The 25,630-nt window shown below is 35.4% G+C and overlaps 2 protein-coding genes across 2 annotated transcripts; one reads left to right on the top strand and one right to left on the bottom strand.

Annotated features, from left to right (window-relative positions):
• The first annotated feature begins 644 nt into the window (after window positions 1-644).
• On the top strand, window positions 645-11,928 carry LOC136970750 (uncharacterized). Its single transcript, XM_067265204.1, has 5 exons — window positions 645-869; window positions 9,063-9,180; window positions 9,442-9,539; window positions 9,626-10,148; window positions 10,219-11,928. The coding sequence occupies exons 1-5, from the start codon at window positions 726-728 to the stop codon at window positions 10,455-10,457; spliced, it is 1,122 nt and encodes a 373-aa protein (XP_067121305.1). The 5' UTR covers window positions 645-725; the 3' UTR covers window positions 10,458-11,928.
• Window positions 11,929-13,669: 1,741 nt separating this feature from the next.
• LOC136970749 (uncharacterized) lies at window positions 13,670-20,794 on the bottom strand. The gene is made up of 9 exons (XM_067265203.1): window positions 20,156-20,794; window positions 18,568-18,680; window positions 16,774-16,831; window positions 16,637-16,709; window positions 16,447-16,517; window positions 15,619-15,681; window positions 15,436-15,546; window positions 14,045-14,162; window positions 13,670-13,964 (listed from the first exon to the last, which is right to left on the bottom strand). Exons 5-8 carry the CDS (start codon window positions 16,483-16,485, stop codon window positions 14,097-14,099), a joined length of 279 nt encoding a protein of 92 aa, XP_067121304.1. The 5' UTR covers window positions 16,486-16,517; window positions 16,637-16,709; window positions 16,774-16,831; window positions 18,568-18,680; window positions 20,156-20,794; the 3' UTR covers window positions 13,670-13,964; window positions 14,045-14,096.
• Between the last annotated feature and the right edge of the window lie 4,836 nt (window positions 20,795-25,630).

Here is a 25,630-nt window from a genome sequence, read left to right as displayed (position 1 = left end):
ACGTATAGGATACATTACAAAAATGTCATATATAATAATATAAACTGCCTTTATTAACAAGCCCATTATGGGTTCGGCTAGGCCCACGATGGGGCCGGATGGTGAGGGACGGGAACAACATTCTTTATTCGTATGTTCATCTGGAGATTCCTGCCACTGACGGGCCCAACATATCCAGAGCAATGCCTAATAAATTCATAGTGTTTTTTGACTCGTTTAGATTCGATCATAGGTCCTCAGAGCGGTTGGCTGCCACTCTAACCGCTCGGCCATCCGGTCGTCTCCAATCACGGCTCTCAATATTTTCGTGTATTACGTAATAGATTATTATCATTTGTGACACCCTAAACAAAGACCCTTCACTTCATATTGTATCAGTAATATATCACCGCGTTAATTTACAGTTCCGAATAGAAACGTTATTTTGAAAAACCCAATATGGCGGATATCTAGTTTTATCTTTTGTAATAACTAAAGCGCCATCTTATACGTTGCATTTATTATAATTTTAACTAAACGGATTATAACTAATAATTAATAAATAATAATAATAATAATAATAATCCTTACGTTAAATAAAAACTTTAAAAAGTTTTTAAAAATAAGATAAATTATCAATTATTTACACCAGGTGGCGCGACGACGACCACTTCAGTGTTTAAAGATGGCGATGTTTATGTGACAAGATGCACGGAGGAAGAAGCGAAACTATTTAAATCAATTTTATGAAAAATGGACTGAAAATGATGAGCTCTGTCTTACACTGTTACGAATTCCTTTTACTACAAAGACTAGACGAGGACGAAGATTTGTGGAACGAGTTAAAGGAAAAGTTTTGCAAAGAGAAGGAACGTTATGTTAGGTTACAGGTACTTAACCATTTTAATCTGATTTATTACTAAAAATACCCTTAAATTCACCCAAAAATATCACATATATACGTCAGACCCCATCCTTACTACATCAACAATAACAACCGACCTACAGACACTACATACAGGGAAAAATCGGGTTAATCTATAATAGCCTTTCCCCCCTTTATAACAGCAATTTCCTATAATAATTTGAGGCTGTGAAGCTTTATGCGCATTACTGTAGATACATTTAGCATTGTTTCATAAATACATGCACACAGACAGACAGACGGGCACGAATTTACTTTTTGAATGTGCTCTGATTGGCACGGTATGAAGATAATTGACTCATAATTAAAGGGATTAAATAGCAATTAAATGTGGTATGTCCTTGAATAGATTTAATTATATTAATGTGTTTAGTGCCGATTGCATTTATTAAATCTTGTTACTGTGCTATCGTCTCTATAGCAAACTCTACATTGTATGGATTTACCATTATAAAAATAAGTAATGCCCAGATGGGCATGAAATTACCTTACTGTGTGAACTTTAATGTAAAGGCCAATCTGGGGTGGGACGCGTGCTTACGATTCTCTCGATAAGTGCATTAGCAGTATGCCGTTTTAGACCGAATATTAGTTTTATAAATCATAGAGTGGCTTAAAAATCAGTTTTGTTTGTTTTAGATAAAATGAATTTAGAACATGCAACGGTTAGAAACGTGTTTATCGAGATGTTCGGCTGCCTTTATAATGGTTAACTGGTTTTCGAGCTGCTGTGAAATGATACGAGTTTTACGTTTGTTATGCTAAATGGGGACGTCGGTGCTCGTTAGTTACTATATTATATGATTCCTGGTAATTTACCGTAATTATGTTGTTCTATTTTTGTAATTATCAATAGAACATTTTAGTATTGTAAGGCTATAGTCTCAAGATTTTGACTGGTTGTATTTTCTAGATAATACAGTACAATGCAAATGTTTGCATTTGGTAATATAATATTTGCAACTTAAAGTTTCTTCTGTAAATCTCCTCCTTGTGATGAGAGATTAGAAATTGTATTTTTCTGTATCCAGTTTACTGCATGTTTTGACTTTAAATCAAATTAAAAGGGAGACAAAAATGTTTTCAATTCAATATTTCGAGTCCACAGGATACAATGATAATATTGAATCCAAGTAACAACACCCATTCTTATATCTGATGATAATTGATAAGAATGTGTGTGTTATTAACTATTTAATGAACAGATAAACTTGTATTGACTAGTTCTCTAGTTTTGATTATATCAATTATTTGCATATTATATTCGCTATTATATTATTTGCTAATTATTTGCGTATTGCAAATGAATATTTTTATACATTTGATACAGTTTAATATGTAAATTATAAATAGTTAATAAAACTGAAGATAAAATTTATTAAAATCAATCACATTTTATTCATTTTGTCTTGAGAATAACACTAACAGTACTATTTTTCTTTTATTGGGAAGCAGTTGGAATTTTTCATATGTGCAACTCTTTTATTTTCCACGCTGTTTTATGTTTAACACGGAAAGTATTGGAATTTTGTCTAGTTCAACCCTCTAGGTTGTTTACATATCTGGATGTTTTGAGATTCCCTGAAGCGTGAACAGAAATTTTGGCATTGTAACTTGTATATAAGGAGCAATGACAATATAAAACTTAAGGGGTGGGATATAGGGATGGTCATCTTTCATATTTCAGCTGGGGTAAGACTTAATGAAAATTTTATTTGTGTGAGTTTTAAGCTCATTTTATTAACACGTTGACTGCCATCTACGAGATGACTCGTAGTTACCATTTCTGCCTAGGACGCCACCTACGAGTTATATCGTAGTTTGTTTCCTTGCCATATTTGTGCAGCTACGATGTAATTCGTAGTATATCAGTGTAAATATGAATAGATAGCTTCAGGGGCAAGAACAAAAAAATCAAGTTTGGCTTACATGAACAGACATTTATTAATTAATAAATGAACAGAAAATATAATAAAAAGTTTATTCAAAATCGAAAGCAAAACAATATTTTTATTGTTTGTGATAATTTATAAAACAGAAATATAAATTTAAATGAACAGAAAATATCATAAAAAGTTTATTCAAAATCAAAAGCAAAACGATATTTTTATTGTTCGTGATAATTTTTAAAACAATCTTCTACGCAAAGGGCTGGCTTGTCTAGACAGATTGGACAGAAATAACACGTTTCTCGGCGTTTTTTAGCTTTGGTACAAATTCGACATGGCTTTGTCGGATGTTGTTTTTTCTGAGTAGGTGGGATACTCTGTAAATAGTGAAGCTCTTGCAATTTAATTTTTTTTGAAACTGGTTGAATCTCTTTTCCAATCAACGCTTTGACGAATGCTTCTCTAAACTTTATAAGTTTTATTTTAGAAGAAGTTGCTTTTTGAAAGAGTTTTTGCGCATTATGTATATATATTTCTATAATATGTAATGCAACCTTTTTGGGCCATCTAATAGTCTTTCTTAGAGCTGTGTAGTACGATAGCATTTTTTATTTCTTTATGTTTTGCAATTTCTTGTGCAGCATACAAATTGGTTTGTTCGACCAGTAATGCAAGAAATTCTTCCGAAAAAAATAGGTCTACCAGCATTTGCACTGTAAGGTTTGTCGTATCCAATTTCAAACCAACATTTTCTTGGAAAATAAATAGTTCAGGATTTTGTTGAGTTTCTGTCCACAAATTATCGTTTGGATTTGATGTGGTTGCTTGAGACGCATCGTCATTGCCTTCAGGTTCGAGAATAGTCTCATCTTCAGGTTCGGAGACGACGTCATAATCACTGTCCTCACTTGAATCCTCAGATGGTACATAATCGCTACTGTCGTTACCATCATCACCAAAAATTTTGTCAGATTCTGAATCACTTAGATTAGTGTAGTAATCAAGTTGTTTTTTAGTCAGTGGTCTTTTCTTATCCATATTGGGATATTTATAATTTGATTATAGAAATAAATAAAAAATAACACTCTCAAAAAAGACGTAAATGTGATGTGCTCGCCTCTATATCCGATTAATTACTAATGAATTTAGACGCACATCTCCGATTGGCTGTAGCGAAGTAACAGGACGAATCGTGTCTGTGCACGAATTAACTCGTAGTTTGGCTTCAGCGAAGAGCTTTCTGTTACATAAGCCAACTACGAGATAATTCGTAATACCTTTATTTTAAGAAAAACACATTCTATATGCTTTTTGATTATTACTATGTACTCTGATTAGAGTTTTTAATAATATAATATAATTAAATTAAGTTGGCGTTTTACAACAGAATCGTGAAAAGTCACGTGGCAGTCAACGTGTTAAACAATAATAATTATTATTATTTAATAAAATCTGTTAACAGATGGCACCGTACACAACTATTACTTTTCTGGCTGTTACAAAACACAGTAAGGTGTCCTAGGAAATTTTTTTAAAAAGGTGAGGGAAGCCTGGAACAACATAACTTTTGGGGAATGGAGTCCAACAAAATAGCATGTGGCAAACTTTTCTGGTGAAGCTCGGAAAGTTATGTAATTCGTTCCTGGATTTTTAATTAAATAAAAGTTGAAGAAGCTGTGTGTTACTTAATTTTAAGGATGAACTTAGTAAAGATATATTTATACTGCATTCCATATTCAAATATATATCTTATAATTTCTGGGACTGAAAATAAATAAAAGACAATATATCGGACCAAACCCGATAGGCCGTGTGCTAATAATCAAATAATACAGCTGGGGTAAAAGCTTAAGTTGGATGAAGGCTGCGGACTCATAGTCATCCCAGTTGGTGTCGTGAGTTACAATAGGATTATATCTTCTAAATTAATTAGTCTGGACATCTAGCAGAGTGGAGGATGGCAAACATGGCAGAATTCCACAAACTTTGCCATCGTGGTGTCACACAACTGTTGCACTAAATTAATCATAAAGATGCAGACCTGCTACTCTGGGATTTGGGTTTGAGTCTAGGCCGGGAACTGCAGAATTTTTTATGGGTGGTCTGTCTAGGATACGTAAGGCCACCTGGTCAGATTTGTGAGCCTGAAAGAAAAGCCTACAAGGTGGAAAGACCTTAATTTGTAGTGTTAAATATTTGCTCTTCAGACACTTCTAATCATTATTTTTATCAAAATAATGTCATTTAATGCAGTGATTTAAAAAATATATATATTTTCAGCTTAGTGTGCATCATTTTAAAAAATCTGGAGCATAAAAATTAAATAATTTATAGGTCAATATATATATATATATAATTCAGTTATTTTAAATTCTTTTATGATTCTCATACAATTCTTCACATGTTAAAAATTATCTGCACTTCCTCTTCTGCATTGTTAATATGAAAACTTATTATTATTATTATATGGAATTGCAGGAAACATATATGTTTATTGTTAAGAAGATAAAATAATGATTTAGAAAAGGATTTAATCAATTCTTTGAGTTTACAGAGAATTACTTTTTTTAAAAATGCTTCAGAGTGACCTTTAAATGCTTTGTATTTATACCAGGCCGGCACTGACGTCAGTTAACCAAGCTTTACTTTTAAATTGCTACAATCAGTTCTGTGTAGCTATATTCTGCTGTTTATTTGTGATTATTTACTTCTGGCATTACTCGAGATAAAGAAATGTTATAAACTTGATGTATTTATATTTGTTTTTGTTGTTTATAACTGCTATTTATACTAACAGAAACAAATATAACAAAACAATATTACTTTTGATTATCTGAAAAGAACAGGAAAAATGCATCCCTTCTGACCTGGTATCATTTAAATTGTATAGAAATAGATAAATTTTCAAAGAAATGTGACTAGAACAATGTATACAAATACCTTCTGTTGTTACTGGTATACTGGATATATCAGTAAAGTGTTTCATTCCCTTCCCTTGTTTCTTGGCAAATCAGATAAGTTATGTGATTTATGATTACTTAGCGACCCTTCCACAGGCATTATTGGCATTTGATGTTAATCAGTTAATGTAATTAGCTAATTGAGTGTTTAATGTTATATAATACTTCCTTAGCTGTTAAATATATAACATGGAAAAGTGTCCTTTACTAATTGTGTCAAATTTCGACACTCCAGGATTTTGCAAATCTCTACATTCTGAAACCCCCAAAACTGAAATTAATCAAAAACATGAAAAAGAAACTGTGCGTGTATTGGCCACTATTTTTTTTAATATATCAGGATGTGATTAAGACAGAGGAACAAAATTTAGTGTTGTTACTTGTTAAATTGATGCTATTAAATTTTGGTGGTTAAAGTTTAAGGTGATGAGGAGCTAGACAGGGGTTGGATTTTGTCATATCTCAAGTGAGGTCGGACTTAATGAAAATAAGTACTGTACAGTTTGTTTAGAGGTTGAAATTATAAATTAATACCTTAACATTAAATTTTTATTTAAACATTCTCGTCGGCCAATGTTAAGAGCATATTCTATTTCAGTTTGCTGTGCAGCAAAGAATTTATATATATAATCGAGACGAGTTGATAATAATAATAATAATAATCAGCACAGAGCCCAAACGGTTAGGAGTTGAAAGTTGAAATTTGGTACACAGTTAGGGTATGTCACAAGAATGCACACTAAGAAGGGATTTTTCGAAATTCCTCCCCACGGGGAGAGGGACAGGATTAAGGCTTAACACTTCCATCAACAACGGAAGTGTTAAGTAACAATGGAGAACAAGAGAAAGCGATGTGCAAGATTTATGGGCGCTGGAGGAAAAAAAAGAAAAAGAGTAATATGTTAGAACATATTCGATTTTCAAATTTAAACAGATTAATTCAGTTTTTCTCGACTTTTCTTCTTTAGAACATTCGATGAAAATCGAAGGATATAATCAGAACACGTTGTGAAAATCGAACAATATTAGAATATTCGATTTTCAAATTCGACCTTTCTTTAGAAATATTTAGTTTGTTGATGAAATTACTCTTTTTTACTGTGACTATAACATAATAATCTTAATCTTTGCTATCGTTACTTTTGCCCGAGCAACGCCGGGCCTATCTGCTAGTAAAATATAATTATCTGTGTCAACATACAATGAGGGTATTTGACATGGAACAACTGTTTAAAAGTGCATTTATTTTCATTTAATGCATTAAAATTTTCATACAATCTTTAATTGCAAATGAATATTAATATATTGAATCAGTTTAAAAATGATATACTTTCACTTAGTGTTGGCTCTAGGTATGATCTAACTGTGGAGCTGCACGAGTCACATAGAAAATTGGATGCAAAATTTATGCCATTTGTACATTGATTAGCAGGCTTGGACCCTATTAAACTTTTTTGTGCAGTGCAGATAATTAAAGACAAGCCTAGAGTTAGGAAAATTGGCAAATTGATAACACTGTGTAACTACTGGCCAAACCACATTGTGACAGAAGCTATATATTGCCTATCAGAAATACAAGAGCCTCATTCCCTATTGAAACTATATTTATAAGTTTCAATAGGGAATGAGTTAAGTTACATAAGTTATATGTATGTACAACTTATATGGGAGGTGCAGTAAGAATGTAGAACAGCTACATGTGGCTTGCAAGCTATAATTTGGCCACCTTGAGCATATATGGCAGAAACATTGTTACTTAATGTAAAGAGACTTGTTTAAGTATTTCACTTTTTTATTCAGATTTAAACATTTTTTAGGACATAAATCCCATCATCAGAATTTATAAACGAAAAAAATGGAACAGAAACATCATAAGCATGTTCTAAAACTTTTGACAATTGAAAGTTCAAAAATCCGTTTTAAGAGTTCTATCACGTGTTGGAACAGTTCAAGAAATAAACCAGATCAATAAGATGAATGGGAGCAAGTATCATGTCTCAAAACTAAGTTTTCATCATCTGCCTAACCACCATATTAGATTTGATTAGGAACAAAAAAAATTACACACAAACAGAACCGACAACCGGCACATACAAACTACATACTGCGCAAAGGCCGACTCTATGTTTTATTACATCAGTAGCAGTACTGCACACTAAAGGTTAGATTGGCAGAGCATAAGGAAGATCTCTCAAAGGTGAGAACTTCCACAGCCCTGGCAGAAAAATTGATCACTCAATAGGAACACCATATCACACAGAGATCGTTGTATCAATACCAAATATTAGTAATTAGAAATTAAGTAATTTGGTATTAGATGTAGGTGTTAGGTTCCATCTCTTATCTAAATTAATATTCATATCCATCACCAGACATCTATTCCTCAGAATAGCTGACATGCTCATGGTCACATCATCCTGAACAAACAAGAAAAACCTGACGTTAACCCATAGATTTGGATAATTAATTCTGTGAAAAATAATTAAGACAGTGTCTGTTGTGCTCCCCAGTTTTAACAATTAAAACCTTCTTCTATCCTATGAGGATGGTTGAATTGTTGACATCAAGATAATCTTTATATATATTTTATTTAAAGACAATATAAATTTTATTCTACATATAAACTAACCTCTACATAACTGCATCATTGAATTAATAGGAAATGATACTTTGCAGAAATGGATGAGGTAAATAGAAGCTGGAAACTGTGTGATCATTTGCAAACAAGCATTACACTTTTTCATAAGCAAACGATCGCCGTGACGTGACACCGCTCCCACAGATAAAACTCGGACATGGCAATGTGCAAATAATTGATAATCAGATAATCTTTGAAAAGTATTATGTCAATGAAAGAGCAATGAAGAGAATCATGGTACTGTTTAGCATTTTTTTTGCATTTGATGTATGAGAAGCTTCGTGGTAATATGCCGTCAGTTTCCTGCTGCCCCATATCTGACCACGGATTTCTTCAGCTGTTCAATAGCCAAGAGACTGACAATATTGTGGATAATCTTCAAAGAGACCAACCCAGCAGCATAGAGAAAGCTCAATCTTGCATTATCTATATTTGTGAAACACTATTTCCTACTAATTTGGCGACACACTGCAACTTTCTGATTTAATTTACAGAACATTATGCCTATTCATTAAACTAATCTTGGTTATAAAGTTTTATTTTACATGCAAAAACAATGAGTTTCACTTCTTTCATCCAGAAGTTATCTTCTAAACTGATTAAGTTATTGCTTATTGTATAAATTAGAATAAATTATTTATAATTTGAATACTATTTTATTATTTTTTTAGAATATTCCTCCAAAATTATGGTTTTTAGCTATAACACTGGAGAAGACTAAAGACAGGTTTCCAGCTTTTGTAAAAAAATTATCTTCTGAAGCCTCTCGTCAAGTGCCTTTACCTGGTGGTAAGTATGTAGAGTGGCTCAAAAGTTGGTCAACTATTGTAAAATACTAAATTACAGTTGCTGAAATACTTTATTGTTTACAAATTTTGTAAAAATTATTCAGAAAAGATCCTTCTTGTTGTCTTGTGCATTCATAAATTGTTGACTTTCTTACAAGTTTCTACAAACAACACGTAGTTAACGGAGTTTTGAGCCATCCTATATATAAAATTTGCATTCCTTTGAGAAAATATTAAACTGTTTGTTTGCATATTTCCATAGAAAATCTTCTAAGCAGATACTTAGCCATGAATGAATTTGTTGAACTGCATCTTGACAGTATATTTAAATATGGAGAAGGGGGTCATTTACCACGTGAGGCAAGTTTATATTTCATTTTTATGCATTTTTCTTTCCTTTATATTTGAATCATAGCCTATTTTATCCTTAATGTTTTTTACTATAGCTGTTTAGATGCCCAAATGTACGTGCCATCTCTCTGAAATATAATTTCTTGGAGAGAGTACCTGCTGACATTGGAAGGCTTCAACGTTTAGAATATCTTGCACTGACAAACAATCGACTACAGAACTCTTCGATTCCTTACACGCTCACTTTCTGTCGTCGTCTGAAGGTGTTACTACTAGACAATAACCTTCTCGATGCTCTTCCTGGTTTCCTATTGAAGATGCCCTCTCTTCAGACTGTGCATAGACACGGGAATCATAACTACTTCAAGGCAACTTTCATGTGGTATCACACGGACGTCAATGACAGGATTCTTGCTGTCAACGGGTCACCTTCTCACCAGTCAGTTCGTCAACCGGATTCCCTCCAGTTTCTCTCCGCTAGGGCCGTGATAGCTGCAAAAATTAATTTTTATACTTGTTCTTACATACCTTCAATGCTCATGGATTACATTTCGGACATGTATTTCAAGTTTAACATCTGTGGGAACTGCACAAAAGCAGAATTGCAAGCGCAGTCAGGTATGTGTACATTCTTTTATCTCCAGTTTGTTTGCAGTTTCAAATTCTAAAACTTTTGTTAAAATTTTAGGTTATAAAGTGTTCACTTTCAAGAATCCCTATCTTGGAAACACGTGCGTTCCATTTCAGCATTGGGCATGTTGCATAAAATGTGCAGAAAAGATCGAAGTTCCAGCTAGAATAGAACAAATTATATCCTCTCAGGAACAGGATCGCCAATATCACAGATACATTCAGGAAGAACAGGATAGATGCCGCTATCGACAGAGGCATAACACCACAACTCCTCTAAGCTGTTGTCTTTTCTGACCCTGGCAGAAACTATAAACAATTTAATTGTTAAAAATGTCCATTATTTTACCACTTTTTTTTATGTTGTAGACACATCAAAGTGGCATTCTAAGTTATTATTTTGAGAAACAAATTTAGCAAAACGTATTTTTTAGTTTATATCAGGTAAGTAACGATACAAGTTTCCTTCCGTTTATCCAAAAAAAGCAAACTTTTAGGCATCAATTGTGATATTGTTCCGATAAATTAATTATTCGGGTGATGTTTTTGTCATTTGCAAACATCCACGAAATCAAATTAATTTATTGTTTAATTTATTTACTAAGAGTGATAGGATAAGCAATAATTAGTATTATAAAGTGATAAGCATGAAACTAGGAAGATGAGTTACCAAATGAGATTATATTCCTTTCCCCCCTTCATTATGTGCACTATTAGATTTTAAATAATGCACAATTTGTATTATTTTGTTTTCATTTTCTTAAGAGTTTTATGTATTCTAGAATCCTATGGTTAAATTTTGAATATGACATATCTGTATACACGTACACAAACACATACACACATATATATACACCCACCCGCATATTGTATAATTGTATATAAAACTTTTTGTAATTACTACACAAATTATATAACATAACACTGTTTGGATGATATTCCGACAGATATATGCTCAAGAAGGATAATGATAAAGAACACATTCTGCAAATGACACTATCAATTATTGCACTCGACAGTAATGCCGTGCTGCAGAATTAACCATGCATTTCTATATAAAAGCTTGACTTTGACATTGTCATTTTAAGTCACTGGTCATAGAAAATCCTTTCCGGACTAAGACCCAAAACATATCAAAACACTACTTTTATGAATCTATATATATCTTAGTGTTATTTAATGCAGATATCTTTAAATTGTATGATATATATCTGTATACAAGTTATATTTGAAGAGTAGGAGATGAAGTTAATATTTTGCTGGAGTTTGATGATCAAAAGATACTTTTAATAAACAATCCAGCTTTGGTATTGTCCCACATATTTTAACAGTCAAAAAAAAGAAAAAAAAAACAAAAGCTGCATGCATGCTGACAGTTTGGCTCCACACATTAGAACAGTATTATCAATTAAAATGTGAGTAGATTTGATTTTGTATGTCAATATGTTGGAGTGAATTGCTCCAAAATTAGTGGATCTTTTTCTTTCTTAGTGGGTTCGAGTCCATTCAGATCCACAGGAGCATGCTGTCATTCACTTAAATAAATTTGCATACTGTCCAAATGATAAACTAACTAAAAAGTTAATTTCTTTTATAACGTTGCAAGACCTGAGTGCAATATATTGTCTGTTTTTGTAAATTTGTGTCGTCGCCGAAAGCCATCTGTTATCGAGATGGCATATAAATTCTTCGAGATAAATTGTTAAAACTATATGTATATAAGGTCGTGTGCCAAAGTTGAGAGAAATATAAAAATTGTTACAATTTGTGTGTGCTTTTCTTTTGTGTTATACATATTCTAGATATTAATAATGTCTAAAAACAACAGACACGCTTCAAAATCTGGAGAGAGATATCTGAAGACCTAGCAGGCCAGATTCCACAAGATATTAGGTGATCGGCAAAGAAATCTTTCAAAAACCAGAATGTCTGCGAGTGAGCAGTAATACCTTATACTGCAAAATGGAAATATGGGATGTAAAACTTACGGGTCTTGTGTCCAATGCTGTACATAATTTCAATGTCATTACAAATTCTCTCTGCGCAGTAACTTTTTGGACACCCTGCACTTTATAAAGAACAATAACAAATATGTATACCCATTTCCTAACATATCTATCAGCCATACACACATAATACGTAGTTATTACGTCAGTTATAAACATCAGTATCCAAAATTAAAATAATTGAAGTTAGAAAGAACATTAAATTGCCTAACAGGAAGTAGACAAGAAATAATATATATTTTATTATATGATCTTTTTAATGGAATTAAAAAAAACTGTGGGCCAAAGCACGATGCAAGGCAGCAAGGTTGCATTCATATAGCGTAAGGCAGTGGTATAACCAAGGGAAGTAGCTGAGCCGTAGCATCCTCTGTTACTAATAATCATTTTCTTAACATTAGAAATCTGTTTATATGTAAGTATAAAAGTAAACTGAAGTCATTGCCCCAAGTAAGTAAATTTAAACCATACAATTTATAGTTTTTGACATAAAAAATCAGATTTTTTTCCCTTTCATTCAGTTTTTTTAGTTGCACCCTTCTTGCTAAATCTCTGGCTGTGCTACTGGCATATGACATTCAAAGTGCTTTTCTCAAACATGGAAAGGTTTGAGAAAGGCAGCGTGCAACCATTTATCACAATGCCACATCACTCCAATAAACAGTCATCCCAAAAGCATTGTGTTCTCTGATGTTTGAAGGGAGGTAATGGGTTTTGTGACTCCTCTAAACGATATAATGACAAGAACATAAGCTCAGTCATCTTAACTGCACGAATAATGCTTTCTACCAGAAGTTCAAATAATCTTCTCTGTGAGAAGGTTATATGGTCCCTGGGACTTAAAAAACAGGAAAATACAATTATGTTGCCAGTCTTATGCCATTATACAACCCTAATTAAGCCAGTATTCGTGACAAAGAACGTTCAAATTAAATTTGACCAGTAGAAAGAATAAATTACTTAGGTATTACTAGTTTGCATGTCATTAACATATATAATTTTAGTATGGCTATAATGTACTGGCTGGCAGTGCCATAACTAGCTTTTAATACTTTTTTCTATACTTCATTTTTAAGTTGCTTTTTATTGTGGATTCTGTGTCTGTGCTCCTGCCTAGTTACAGCACTGCTAGTGAAAGCAGGCTGTATCCAAATATACATGTGACCTGCCAGAAATCTCCAAAGGTCATACGTAATTCAGAAATGTTACTCGTTGATTTAGAATATGGTAAAAACAAAATGTAGAATTGATATTAAGAATTTTACAATTACAGGGTGTCCCATACATCTGGAACCATAGGAGTTATGTGGCTTGCTGAACTCTTCAGCAATGTCTAGCTGATTGCAGGTCCCATCACTAAAATAATTTGAATTTATCCCTTCTTACTCACAGTCAGTCTTACAGGACACCTTGTAGATTGTTGCTTCAATCTACAAGGTATCCAATAAGACTGCATTTATTTGTTTAATTATATTAGTTATAATGCATAAAACACACAATATGAACAGTATAAAAATTATAATTTTTATTAGTAAATTATAGATACATAAACATTTCCTCGAACAGAATTTCGAAAGCGCACAGCACATTGCCAGTGTATCCCTCAGGGCATGTTGGAAATACCCACATCTGTTATCAGAATTGGAGTGAAGGTGGGCAGAGAAGAGAGAATAGGATGAATGACTGGTCCTGGAGATTTGTCCAAGCCCTTGGAGGGGCGAATGGTTGAACTGTGAAGCCTGTGACACTTCAGTTTACTGGCCAGAAGTGTTAGAAGTTGGATTGAGGCTTCTCGGAGCTGTAAAGGAATGAAAATTTGAGAAATTGGTAAACTTGAATAAATAAAGAAAACAAATAAAAAGGATATTGATCAGTAACCTTGTTTGTTTCTCTCCTTGATTGGCTTTCTGGCACTGTGCTTTGAGATGTTTTACATAGAGTATATCCATCCTTTGCCTTTGATTTCTTGGCTGTTCTCTCTCCTTGCAGTGACATCCTGAATATTATAAATATGTTTAGTATTGAAAAAGGACATGACAAAAATAAATCTTAAACAATTACATAATACAAATCTTTTTTATCATTAAAGAACCAAAAGTATTCTTCAGGATTTCAATTGTGTATATGTCACAGGGATTTGGTCAAATCCCCAAGGGAGATCAATTTACTGAAGATGTTAAAGTAAAGGTTCGATATTGACATTCCCCTAATTAAATGAAGTGATTTGATCAAATCTCTAAACTGGTTTCGTGAAATGACAAAAAAAGAATCAACAAAGTAAGAAGTACTTACGTAAAAAGATAGATCTAACGCCAGGTTTATTTATTTTTATTGAAACATGTAGATTTGTGGCACCTGGAGTTACAGAGGACATTATTTTTTTTACAGGCACATCTATTTGTTTTGCATTGTACCTTGGATTTTTCACAGGAACATTTCTTAAACCTTTGACCTCTGAGTAAAGATAAGTTTCCAGCAATTTCTTGCAAACTTAGCTTTATCGGTGGGACAGTTTCGGTAAATGTGGTTGTAGCTATTTGAAGGGCATTTCTAGGAAGCCAATCTTTTATAATTCCAGCTGAAGTACCAATTTGGTATAAACCATTTTTTTTATCTAATACTATCCCTGTAATATTATTTCCATCTAATGGACCTCTATCTACCTTAGGTACATCAACCAAAACTGTGGAATTCACTAACACGTCCTTAAATTTCTTCAATGAAAAATCTTCCATTTTTTCAGTTGGTATTTTGCAGCATGTTCCCTTTGATCTATAATTTTCTTTTTGGCATAAGTAGTGCAAAATTTTTGATTCATATCCTTCTTCTCCTATGCTATTTCCACATATTGTGTGTTTATTTTATCTTTTCACTAAAATAGTACAGGTATTTGATAAAAATCACTTATTTTTTTAGGGAAATGACTAGAATTGTCATTTTAACATCTTCAGTAAATTTAAACTTTGTTACCTGTTTTTGTCTGCAATTACTCGTTAGTTTATTATACTTGTGTTCTTGTTTGCTCTTATTTTAGTAGAAGAGAGAGGATTGTTGAAAGGGAAGTAGATAAGTGTTTGTAAAACTGCCCAATTTCTATACATTAAACCATTAAACTTTCGTGAGGGTGTAGGAGTGGTGCTGTTTGCAAAGACATGTAGCTACTTACAGCATGCATTATTTTCTGTATCAGTGAGTTTCTTACAGATTATTTGTTTTATAATTTGCATAGTTGCTCAGGAATATGGAATAATAGGAAAAAGTAAGGTTACCTTTTTGCCATTCCATGAATGAAATCCAACACTTAATGGAGAGGAAGAACCCCATCCAATTTGACTCCTGAGTGCCGCAAAGGATACTACACCAGACTTTTCATGTTTCCTAACATCAATAAGAGTACTTTCTGATCAACACACTTAACGAAACAAGAAACAATAGTCTGTTACGTCATGTCTGTCCACCATTCTTCCCATTCCTAATTTCTTTGAGGGATTCCTGAAGCGTAGAGATCTTCGGTACTGAAATTAAGAAACTATTAGAATTAATAAATCCGACAAAACTTCCTCTTTCATTCCTCATTCTTGCAGTTTTGTATACAAAAATTACGTCTGATGCATGCACGAGGGAGCTTCAGAATGGTGGCATTCCGGGTCGAAATCATTCTTGCAACGTGGGTGTCCACAGCTGGATGTGGCGGCCGAGATGTGAGTATCACATAAGTACTGGTATGGAAAATCAACCAGTACCTGATGGAATACTCCCGCCAAAGCCGTCATAGCATGCAATGCACGGTGCAGGCATTCTTTACACATTAACATCACGTTCCATGCATTTGGGAAGGAACCACGTTGCTCAGGATTAGATACACAATACACAGGCACACGCACACTTGCAAAGGATATATATCAATATTAACAAATGCGCGCACACTACTCGCAAGCGCACTTAAACTAAGATTAAAATTTAGGAATTTAAGGAGCGGAAACAGTTGTGCTCACCGTCACCACAAACAATACGGAATAAGCCTGTCTGATCTCACCAGGCACCCTGAATATCAATAAAAGCCCAGAGTTACAGGATGAGATTGGACCGGCAACCGCATCTACTCATGCATTCCATGCGTTACGTTCTCATGCAATGGTGCACTTTGTAAGGAGACCAAACGTGCCCGCATCAAAAACGAAAAGAAACTGTGCAAACTTGTGACAATTCTAGAAACCAAGTGAGGTGCACACTTAAAAACAATCCCAGTGAAGAGGGTGCATAATACATTCTATCTTTACCTTCTTTAGTGTGTAGTTGGTGGAGACGAGTACCAGCATCCACACCTTCTTTACATTCCTAACTGTTGCTCCTTGGAAAGAAACGTTTCTAATTACAAAATTGCAGTGCTTCAGTCGCCATTTTTTTCGTTACGCTTATAGTAATGTCGAGTATATCCGTAACAGTATCTATAAACCATAAAATACTCACACTTTCGTATCTGCTGCCACGTCGGCCATTTTCGATTTTTCTTCGGTGTCTGTCTGTCTGTCGTGTTCTCATCCTAAACAGAAATACCGTCATAAGAATATACATATAAATTAACTTTTGAATAAAAAGAGAATTACCTCAGGCTTGCTGTACTTTGTTTTCATGGTCCATTTGACAACTCAGCATGTCAGTGTGCTGACCGGAAAACAGAAATTTATGTTACAAAATTAAAGAATTTATGCCAATCAATGTAGAAATATAGAAGAGAAGAAAACGAAGAGAATTAACACTATAAACAGTAGACAGACAAACAGACGTGCGATAATAAGAACGAAGAAGACTGTGCCAATAATCTGTTACAGACATCTTTCTCTATTTCTAACTCTACTTCTGTTGTTCGAGATATTTCGTTACATATCTCATTTGCATGCAGAAGAATGGATTAGTTACGCTCTAATATATCAATGCTTCGAGTTTTGTGTACACGAACAGATGCGTAACTTCGTTTATTCAATGCAAAACGAGCGTAACTCTTAATTAAATGTCTAGAAAAAATTTGATTTGGAGCTCGACTTAAACTCGTATATTTCGCGTAACGGATGTTACGGGTTACGCACACTAAATTGATCTACTTCCTAGAAGTATGATCTACTTCCTTACTTAATTCGGAATTAAGGTTACGGCTGGAGATGCGGGTTTAGTTTTGATTGTTACGTGGAGGCTGTAAATTTTACTGTTTAGTGCGTAACCTGAGTAACATGTACTGCAGATTTTAGTAAATAAAGCAAATATAAACATTTCCTTTCCTCTATCGAACCATTGATCACACTACTAAATTTATCTCCAGAGCAGTACACGAAGTATAAGTTACGTTGCGTTTTATACGCGTAACGTTTAAGAATAATTTACAGCGAACTTTTGGCAATGCTGTTTTGTGCCTACAACGTAACGCAATACGGTAACACAGTTTAATCGTCTAAAAAATCAAGTAGGAAGCTGGCAGCACTTCCGACTAATTGAATACAAAATAACCTTCGAACAACGGCCATTTTTATGAAAAATACATAAAATGGCCGTTGTCTGGAAGCGGCCGTTATTGCAGGTTAATTTTTCACGTTTATTTTACTTCATTTATCATCTGCTATCGGAGGAAAAAAGAAAAAAGGAAGTAGGAAATTTCCAGATAACAAAGCAAAAGTGTTTGTAATTTTTTAAATAAAAAAATGGCGGCACTTTTATCGAATTTTTGTATTTTCTAACTTCGAAACGCGTCGAATTTCAATTTTATTTACGTCCAAAGGTTAATTTTGTTTTTTAAATTTCGAAAATAAGCGTTCAAACTACACGCGAAATTAGGGTCTTTGATGTTTTCGGGTTTATAAAAAGTAATTATTGTATTCGATTTTGTGGAAACGGCAATTGACCCTTCCTTGTTCGTGCAAAATTTTCCAGTTGCCAGTACACACCCGGATTTTACGACCGAACAGTTACGCGTTTGTATCTACAGACACGAGACAGTAAAACAATTTAATCTAACGAAAATCATACAGTAACAGTTACGGAATAAGTAGTTAAAACACAGGTGGAGAACTGCGGATTGGTTGTAGTTGGGAGCGGATAGGGAGGTAGATATAGTAGCCTATAGTTAGAGGAGCGGGCAGTGGGTTACGGACTATAGATAGAGAGCACCTAGAAACAGAAAAGTTAGGGAGAAAGTATAGTTACGATCTAAGTATAATTAGTTCCTACGTACTAGATACGGTTACATCATTTAACTCTGCAAGTTTCCTAACTATATAAGTAAAGTTACGGAATTAACCTGAAATTTTCGTTTAGAATCTTCACTTGCCTGTAACCCCTGTCAAAAAAATACCCGAGAAGTAAGAAGAATGCAATAATCTATCAAATGAAATCGGCTACAACTTAAATACCTTCTGTCTATCCGCAGTGCCTCGAATCTCGTGTTGCCGCTCGATGCCGTTACGATTTGTAGATTCGTCGACTGATTCCGAAGTTCCTGTTGCAGTTCCTGTTCCGCCACAATCTACGGAAAAAAAAGGCAAATTTCACTTTAAATCGAGGGCCGAACACTTACGCTATTGGCGGAATGACTGTACATTTTATCTGTTGAAATTTTTCTATTAATATTCTAGTCACGTGTTGCATTTATGCAACCGCATTCCACAATTGCCAATGCGAAATTTATATTACAAAAGGAGCACTTTGGACTCTCCTTCGATCGAATATGGCTCGTTAATAAATATACCTGGGTAACGGCTAGTACTGTGTGTCTGTCCATCACACTCGGTACGCATGTATACGAAAGTTACACGTAACGGAATGAAGGTGTGCAGTAAAGAATCCCTCTAAGTTCTCGCACCCCCGTTAGAAAGGGGAGCAAATTCTTACAAAATGCAGCGTAACTATTGACGAGTCATTTTAAAAATTCGTTGCGTCACCCCCCTCCTAGAAAGAAGAAAATAATAAAAACAATACATTTTTAAATATGACAAAGCAATAAATTTTGATAAGGGTATTATGCTGCAGATTTTTTAAGAAAATAACAATAAATTCCATAATTTCTAACAACGCAAGAGGAAATAAGGGCTGTCTGTACGTCGGCAAGATCGAAAAATTCCACAAACTGATAAAGGTATATGAAACTATAGCGGCACTAAAATGTGCCTATCGACAGTAAACACTTGAATGATGAACAACACCTGCACACCGCCTTGTTTGCCCACCTGTTTTATCCAACATGGCAGATGTAACAGCGCTCTAACTTCGAAAAAAATATTAAATATTTCAATAAAATATCGAATTTGTCGATTTATAAAGGCAAAAAATTGCATGCAATTTTGCGAATTATCCGAAATATTCGCAAAAAACGCAGCAATTTCCCGTAAACACTTAAAACACAATCACTTCATTTGTGCAATTTTTTTACAAGCTCGCGCGTAAAAAAAACATGCCACGCGCGTAATAGTGTGTAATTTCGTGTGTTTGAGTCGTTGCAACACACTACACCATAGTGTAGTTTGGTGTGTTCGGAAGTATCTACACACACCTCGGTGTATACTTTTGTGTTTAAAAGTGTTCTAAAGTAACTAAATGTGAATAAATTATGCTAATGAGCTCGTGCATATTCATGGACCACCTCCAAATTTAGTGTTACGCTAAATGAACTGAGGTGAGATCGATGCAAACCGTATAAAATTGGCGTGTTACGAAGCTTAAAAATAGTCCGGTTGATAATTTAAACCTTCGTTACGCCAACAAACGGTTACTCGTAACTTCGTAACTCGAACGTGACGTCTAGTTTTCGTGAAACGTCACGTCGTTTTTTTTTCGTTAGAAAGAGAACTTTTAGAAACGCGCGTGGAGTCGAAGCGTAACGAATACACGTAACACGAGGATAACGTAAAGCGGAAGATAATCGCGACGTCGTTAAGTAGAATGTTATAAATAGTTACGTTTGCCGTGACGCGAAATTAAAAGGGAAAAAAGCAGTAGTATTACCTGTTCGTGAGAGGGGTGGACGAGCTGTATGCAAGTGTCTCCTTCGTTACGAAGACGTCTTACTTCAGCAGCCAACCTGTTGATCTCTGTCTGGTAGGAGATGAGGTCGACTAGATCTACCTCGTCGAAGCCTCGTTTTCGATCGGCACTCGGCAGGGGTGGAGGTGTAGTGTCTCGGGTACCATTTTTACTGATAGTATTGTCTCAGTCGGTTGGCTACGTCCTAAAAACAATGGCGAGAGAAATAAATGGACGACACTCGCTAAGGTCGCGTGTTGCCTTTTCCTAAATCCCCGACGTGTGTGTTACGAACGTCCCGGAAACGTTTGCGTTACGTAGCGTTCCATCCAATAGGCGAGTGACACCCGTCACTCGGATCTCACGCACCGCGACCCGCTTCCGGTACACCTTCCCTCCCCCCATCGTCCACACCTGTGACGCGATCAACGTCTCGGAAAATAAATCGACCCGATCGTCAAAAACGTCACGCTGTGGCGTAACGTGGAACGGGTGTTCCACCGCGTCGAGCTCGTGCATTATGCGAAACGTGTCCCACACCAGAAACGAAGCGACGCGTCGCGTTCGACTCTACGCGACGCGTCTTTTACCAAACACTAATTTTAACAATACACGAAATACTACCATTACCGTCTACGCCGCGCCGCGTTGCGTCGCTACCCAAAAGACTACAAAACACAAGAATTTCCAGTATCTAACGTTAGAATTGGGAAGATAACACTCGATTATTTTGTTCTTTTGTGTTATTATTATTATTATTAAAATTAATAACACAACCGTTGTATATTCCGCCTGTTACGTGCCCGATATGCTGAAATAGCAAAATTCCTCCATGACGGATGTAACGCGACACGTACACTATACAGTAACAATACGACTAGACTAAACCATCGCTGTCTGGTCGTATCGAATTTTTAATTATTCGCCAGATTATAAATACTTCTATCGTAACAATACTCCACTTAGTGTGTTAAAAAGGGGGTAACGTTAAATCGAATTCTGGTTCGGGGGGCTTCTATAACGACAGCGTTATTAAGAGGACGAATTCATATCCGCCGATTGTTCGTTACGAATCTGGCATGGCGCCATTAAAATACTACTACGGTAACAAACAAATACAGCAAGCGTAACGCCAATACGTTACGCATTTCTATATCCACCCCTCACTCCGTCTACTTAAAATAATTGAACAGGCAACGCGAGAAGGGCGGTGTTTTGTGTGTTTGTTTTTCTTTTGTTAATAAGTGTCGACTCATCGTGTTTAGAACAATGCTTTGCTGCCGAACAGCAAGTCATCACACCTAAGCAATGGAAGCAGCACGTACCGGATCCTTCAGTGACGTCACTCGACTCCGTTACATCCAAACACTAGAAGAATTCGTAAACAACAATAGAAAAAAAAATGGAGGATTTATTTAAAACGTCACACTTGAAAACAGAACGTCGAGGAGCTTCCGCCGATACATCCTGTGTTATGTAGTGTTTCCTTACCACTTGCCGAGAATATAGGTGTGACGAAAATAAGGTGAATGGCACCTAGTTCGGTGTCTGCTTCCGTTCTCTGTCTGTGTGTGTGTGTGTACGTAGAGGGGGTATAAAACAGACCTCGTCCTGTTTTCTAGAAAATATTGTCATGAAATTCGACCCGAGCAAACTGGCATCTGTCACGATTTCATGATATTTAACGACGCGTATACAATTTCCCGTTTTCCAGAAAACAATATAAGTGTAACTGAGCGACTTGGAACTCCGAACTTTAGTGTTTTTCCTGTGTTTTTAGATCATATCTTCGAATAAAACTCCGAAAGACGACGTCATATTTCCAGGCGTGACGTTATTCTTCGAAGCAGAAAGCGCCATCGAAAAATAGGCACACCCCTATAAACAGAAGAATTTTCGAACCCTCGAGCATAAGTTTGAATTGGGAAATGTTAACGATTTAAATCCCAAAAATCGACTGGTAACGGGTTTTTTGGGTGTATTCAACTTTCTGGTGTAATTTTACAACACACCCTTTTGTTCGAGAGCGCAAAGTTTCGAAGGGTTTTGTTTACAAAATACACTAAAAATTGCTGTTTTTGATCGAAGAAAACACGCGAAATTCGCCCCCTTCGCTCAAATTGTTTAAATTCTGTCGAAAGTATTGTTATTTTAGTATGCAAATTCATTATTTTGCAACAACAGAGCGGCTTGTTAAGCAGAAAATTTATTTTAATTATACAAGTTTAATTGTTGTCTCGGCAAAGCTGAAACTAGAAAACAGAACACAGTCAGCGCCAAACATTCCCTTTTAAACAATCGAAGAACTTCTCCCCCCCCCCAATTTATATCCATCGTCGACAGTAGCCTATTTTTTAAGATTAAGTGACGAAGCTGTCTTGTAGGAGGGTGACATTTCGACTTATATTTCGTGTCTTTTTTGTAAAGTGCACCGTCACGTTACGGCTACCGAAAATCTATTTTAGGACACCATAAATATTCGTGACTGTCGGTGAAGTGTTTGCTAATCCCCCTTGATAATGCCGACGGGGTTATTAAATTCTAACCCCCCTCTAATTTGTTAGAACAATGTCACTAGTCACTTGAAAGCTGTAGTAACTATCCTAGACTGGTTAGAAACTCGAAAGTTACGATTTGGAGCTTTCTGGCGAGCTGAAAACTCTCAATTGCTAGTAATTCGAAAATTTCAGTTCCAAACTACCTTAACCATTAGAAAATGGCGACTATTAATAGGCAATTCAGCGTAACAGTTGCTAAATACAAGTCCAAATGCAGCGTAACTAGATTCGGACCGACTCTGCGGAATTTCACCGTTAGACTTTTATCAGCACGTTACATCTGGATGATAATTTAGTACATAATAACGTCGATAATGTGTTACGCCGTTCGAATACGAGCGGCGTAACACAATTGTAATACGACCAACTGTTTATGTTTATAACCTTTGTCGCGGATTGTTTACGTCTGCTTCGTCGAAAATTTATTTCTCGAATTTGGTACGTCCGTCTGTGCGTCTGTCCGACAGTTTCAACGGAATCTTCGGACAGTTAGACACAGAAACAAGGCAAAAATGAGTAACAATTTAATTTAGTTGCAATTAACGGTTACGAAGTGCAATAACACTACCTTAACAACAATCAGTATCAGGAAAAATGGTGGAGTTTGCCCTCGAAATACTTTAACCGAATATGGTTGTATTTAAAGCTGTGTACAAATATATCAGGACAATTATGTGTGCACGGTTTCACACCCTTTGATACCGAATATATGATACTGATCATATCGAGTAACACCGTATTATATTGTTAAATTTAAGCTTAGAACCGAGTTCCGTAACACAGAGACTCGCGCGCAGTTTTATCATCCGTCACACTTAAAAATTATTTAGATGTGTATGAGACTGATGAGTGTGGATAAATTGTAGGTTCACCCCCATTGGAGAAATAGTTACGCTCCCCTGCACGATCTAGAATGTAATTTTTCTGTAAGCGTAACCTTATTAGGATGAACCCAGATCTTCCAAGGCCCTCTTCAAGGCTAGATACACATCGTAACTTCTATCAACCCTTTCCTGTACGGGCCTCGTTAGAATGAACTGATTTCTAAGGCCTCTTTTAGGGCGTAGTTACGTGTTGTAACGCGTATCGACTTCTTGTTAAATTGATAATTACATTCCCCCTACAAATATTTAAAATGTAGTTCAACTGAGAGTGCAACCTCGCTAGTATCAGGCCCTATTTTCTGAGGTTCCCTGTCAAGGCGTAACTTCTATTGATCCCTCTTTAAGGTAATAATTACGCTTCTCTTGCAATATGAGAGAGTAGTGTTGAGAGGATAAACCTCTTTCAAGGCCCCTTTTAGGGCCTTTTTTATAGTGATACTTTATAGGGCATGAATATGATGTAACAAGTTTTGAAAATTTCTGTTATAATTTATGCTGATGCATTGACAATAATGCAAATTTACAGCTTTGTCAGGTGTGGCGTCACATCTGTTACGGTGGCAGACAGTCACAAGTACAAACGTGCAGATAGAACTAAACTTGTCTAATTAATATAAACTTCTACTCCTCCAAAATCCTCTGAACTTTTGGGCCACCCTGTAAAAACCTTCTGAATTTTTGGGTCCTTCTCTAAAAATCCTAACTTCGGGGTCGTCACCCTCTAAAAATTCACGTGACAGTGTTGTGTGCATTCGTCACTCAAGTGACTTACTTTCGTGTGTGTGGGGGTGACGCATCTGTTACTCAATAACTTATTTAACTTTATGTACCAGGGAATCCAACTAGCAGAATAATTTACCGTAACAAGTTACCGTACCGAGAAGAAAATGGCATTTATCCTCAGTTTTACACCACGATTACTACTACATTTCAGTGTTTATTTCTCTCTGACGTTCCACCTAACGTAACAATAAGAATTTGTATACGTTAAATGACAACGGCACTCTCATTTCTACTGTTACGATAGATTTCCGTTAGAGAATTGCGACGAATGACAGGAAGAATTAGTGAATAATTATTGTGTAACATAAATAATCGAAATTCCTCGATGCAACGTAACATGTTAACGTAACTTAATTATCATTCGGGCAGTAGAATACGTGATCAAATCCTTATTTAGAATTCGAACCCGCGCTGATGTTACCCACGTCTAAATATATAAACCCTATTTCGTCATTTATTCCAACTGGTAGGTCACGAACGACCTTTCATTCCTCAATCATAGCTTAAATTACATAAAGAAAACATGTTTATTATATTTTATTCATTATTTTAAAAAAAATTAAAAATAATAATTGCAAAGTGTATATTTTTCGACATTTTTTTTTCTATAAATTGTTTTTAACACGTCATTGTTGATTTCTAAACCCCAAATCTATTTATAGTTTTCCATTGCCCAACGTTAAATTCTTAAACTGTAAATAGGCCTACGTCAAAAAGTATAAGGCAGCCCTTCCTTATTTAATTCCCTATTTTCAAACATACTTTACAAAGTACTACCCTATAAAATATCACCTTGTAAAGGTTCTTTTAAATAGTTCAGTCGAACCCCCAACAACCACCCTTCGAACCATAAAACACTGTCAACGGGCTGACTAGGTAAAATTTTTAGGGTTTTCTTCACGTGTCTGAAACCTAAATAGGGGTCTGTTTCCCTTATAAAGTCTTCCCCCACTTACAGATCGTGTTAAGACGTTGAGTGCCTTATTCCAATACCAATAAGTCACCCCCGAACGGCGACACCAGATGAAATTAAGCTGAACACGAGGTGCGAGTGTTAGAGCTGAGGCACAGGAGGAGGTCTTAGAGCTGAGGCACAGGAGGAGGTCTTAGAGCTGAGGCACAGGAGGAGGTTTTAGAGCTGAGGTACGAGGGGAGTGGAACTGGAATTACTACAGAGCTGAAACACGAGGAGTATGGTTTACATTAATTATATAGCCCTTGTCATAAATAGA

This window comes from Centruroides vittatus, unplaced genomic scaffold, assembly GCF_030686945.1.
Source record: "Centruroides vittatus isolate TY-2023 unplaced genomic scaffold, ASM3068694v2 contig_2156, whole genome shotgun sequence".
NCBI classification, from domain to species: Eukaryota; Metazoa; Arthropoda; class Arachnida; order Scorpiones; family Buthidae; genus Centruroides; species Centruroides vittatus.
Note: the sequence above shows the minus strand (reverse complement) of the source record. Positions and strands in the feature narration are given on the sequence as shown.

What these genes read in the sequence shown, in the direction of transcription:
- LOC136970749 (XM_067265203.1), bottom strand. Translation starts at nt 16,485, where the DNA reads ATGCTGGTACTCGTCTCCACCAACTACACACTAAAGAAG. An exon ending in CCAACTACACACTAAAGAAG is followed by an intron (nt 15,682 to 16,446) that starts GTAAAGATAGAA and finishes TCTTAATTTCAG; the next exon opens with TACCGAAGATCTCTACGCTT. An exon ending in ATTCATGGAATGGCAAAAAG is followed by an intron (nt 14,163 to 15,435) that starts GTAACCTTACTT and finishes TATAATATTCAG; the next exon opens with GATGTCACTGCAAGGAGAGA.
- LOC136970750 (XM_067265204.1), top strand. Translation starts at nt 726, where the DNA reads ATGAAAAATGGACTGAAAATGATGAGCTCTGTCTTACACTGTTACGAA. An exon ending in GGGGTCATTTACCACGTGAG is followed by an intron (nt 9,540 to 9,625) that starts GCAAGTTTATAT and finishes TTTTTACTATAG; the next exon opens with CTGTTTAGATGCCCAAATGT. An exon ending in AGAATTGCAAGCGCAGTCAG is followed by an intron (nt 10,149 to 10,218) that starts GTATGTGTACAT and finishes TTAAAATTTTAG; the next exon opens with GTTATAAAGTGTTCACTTTC.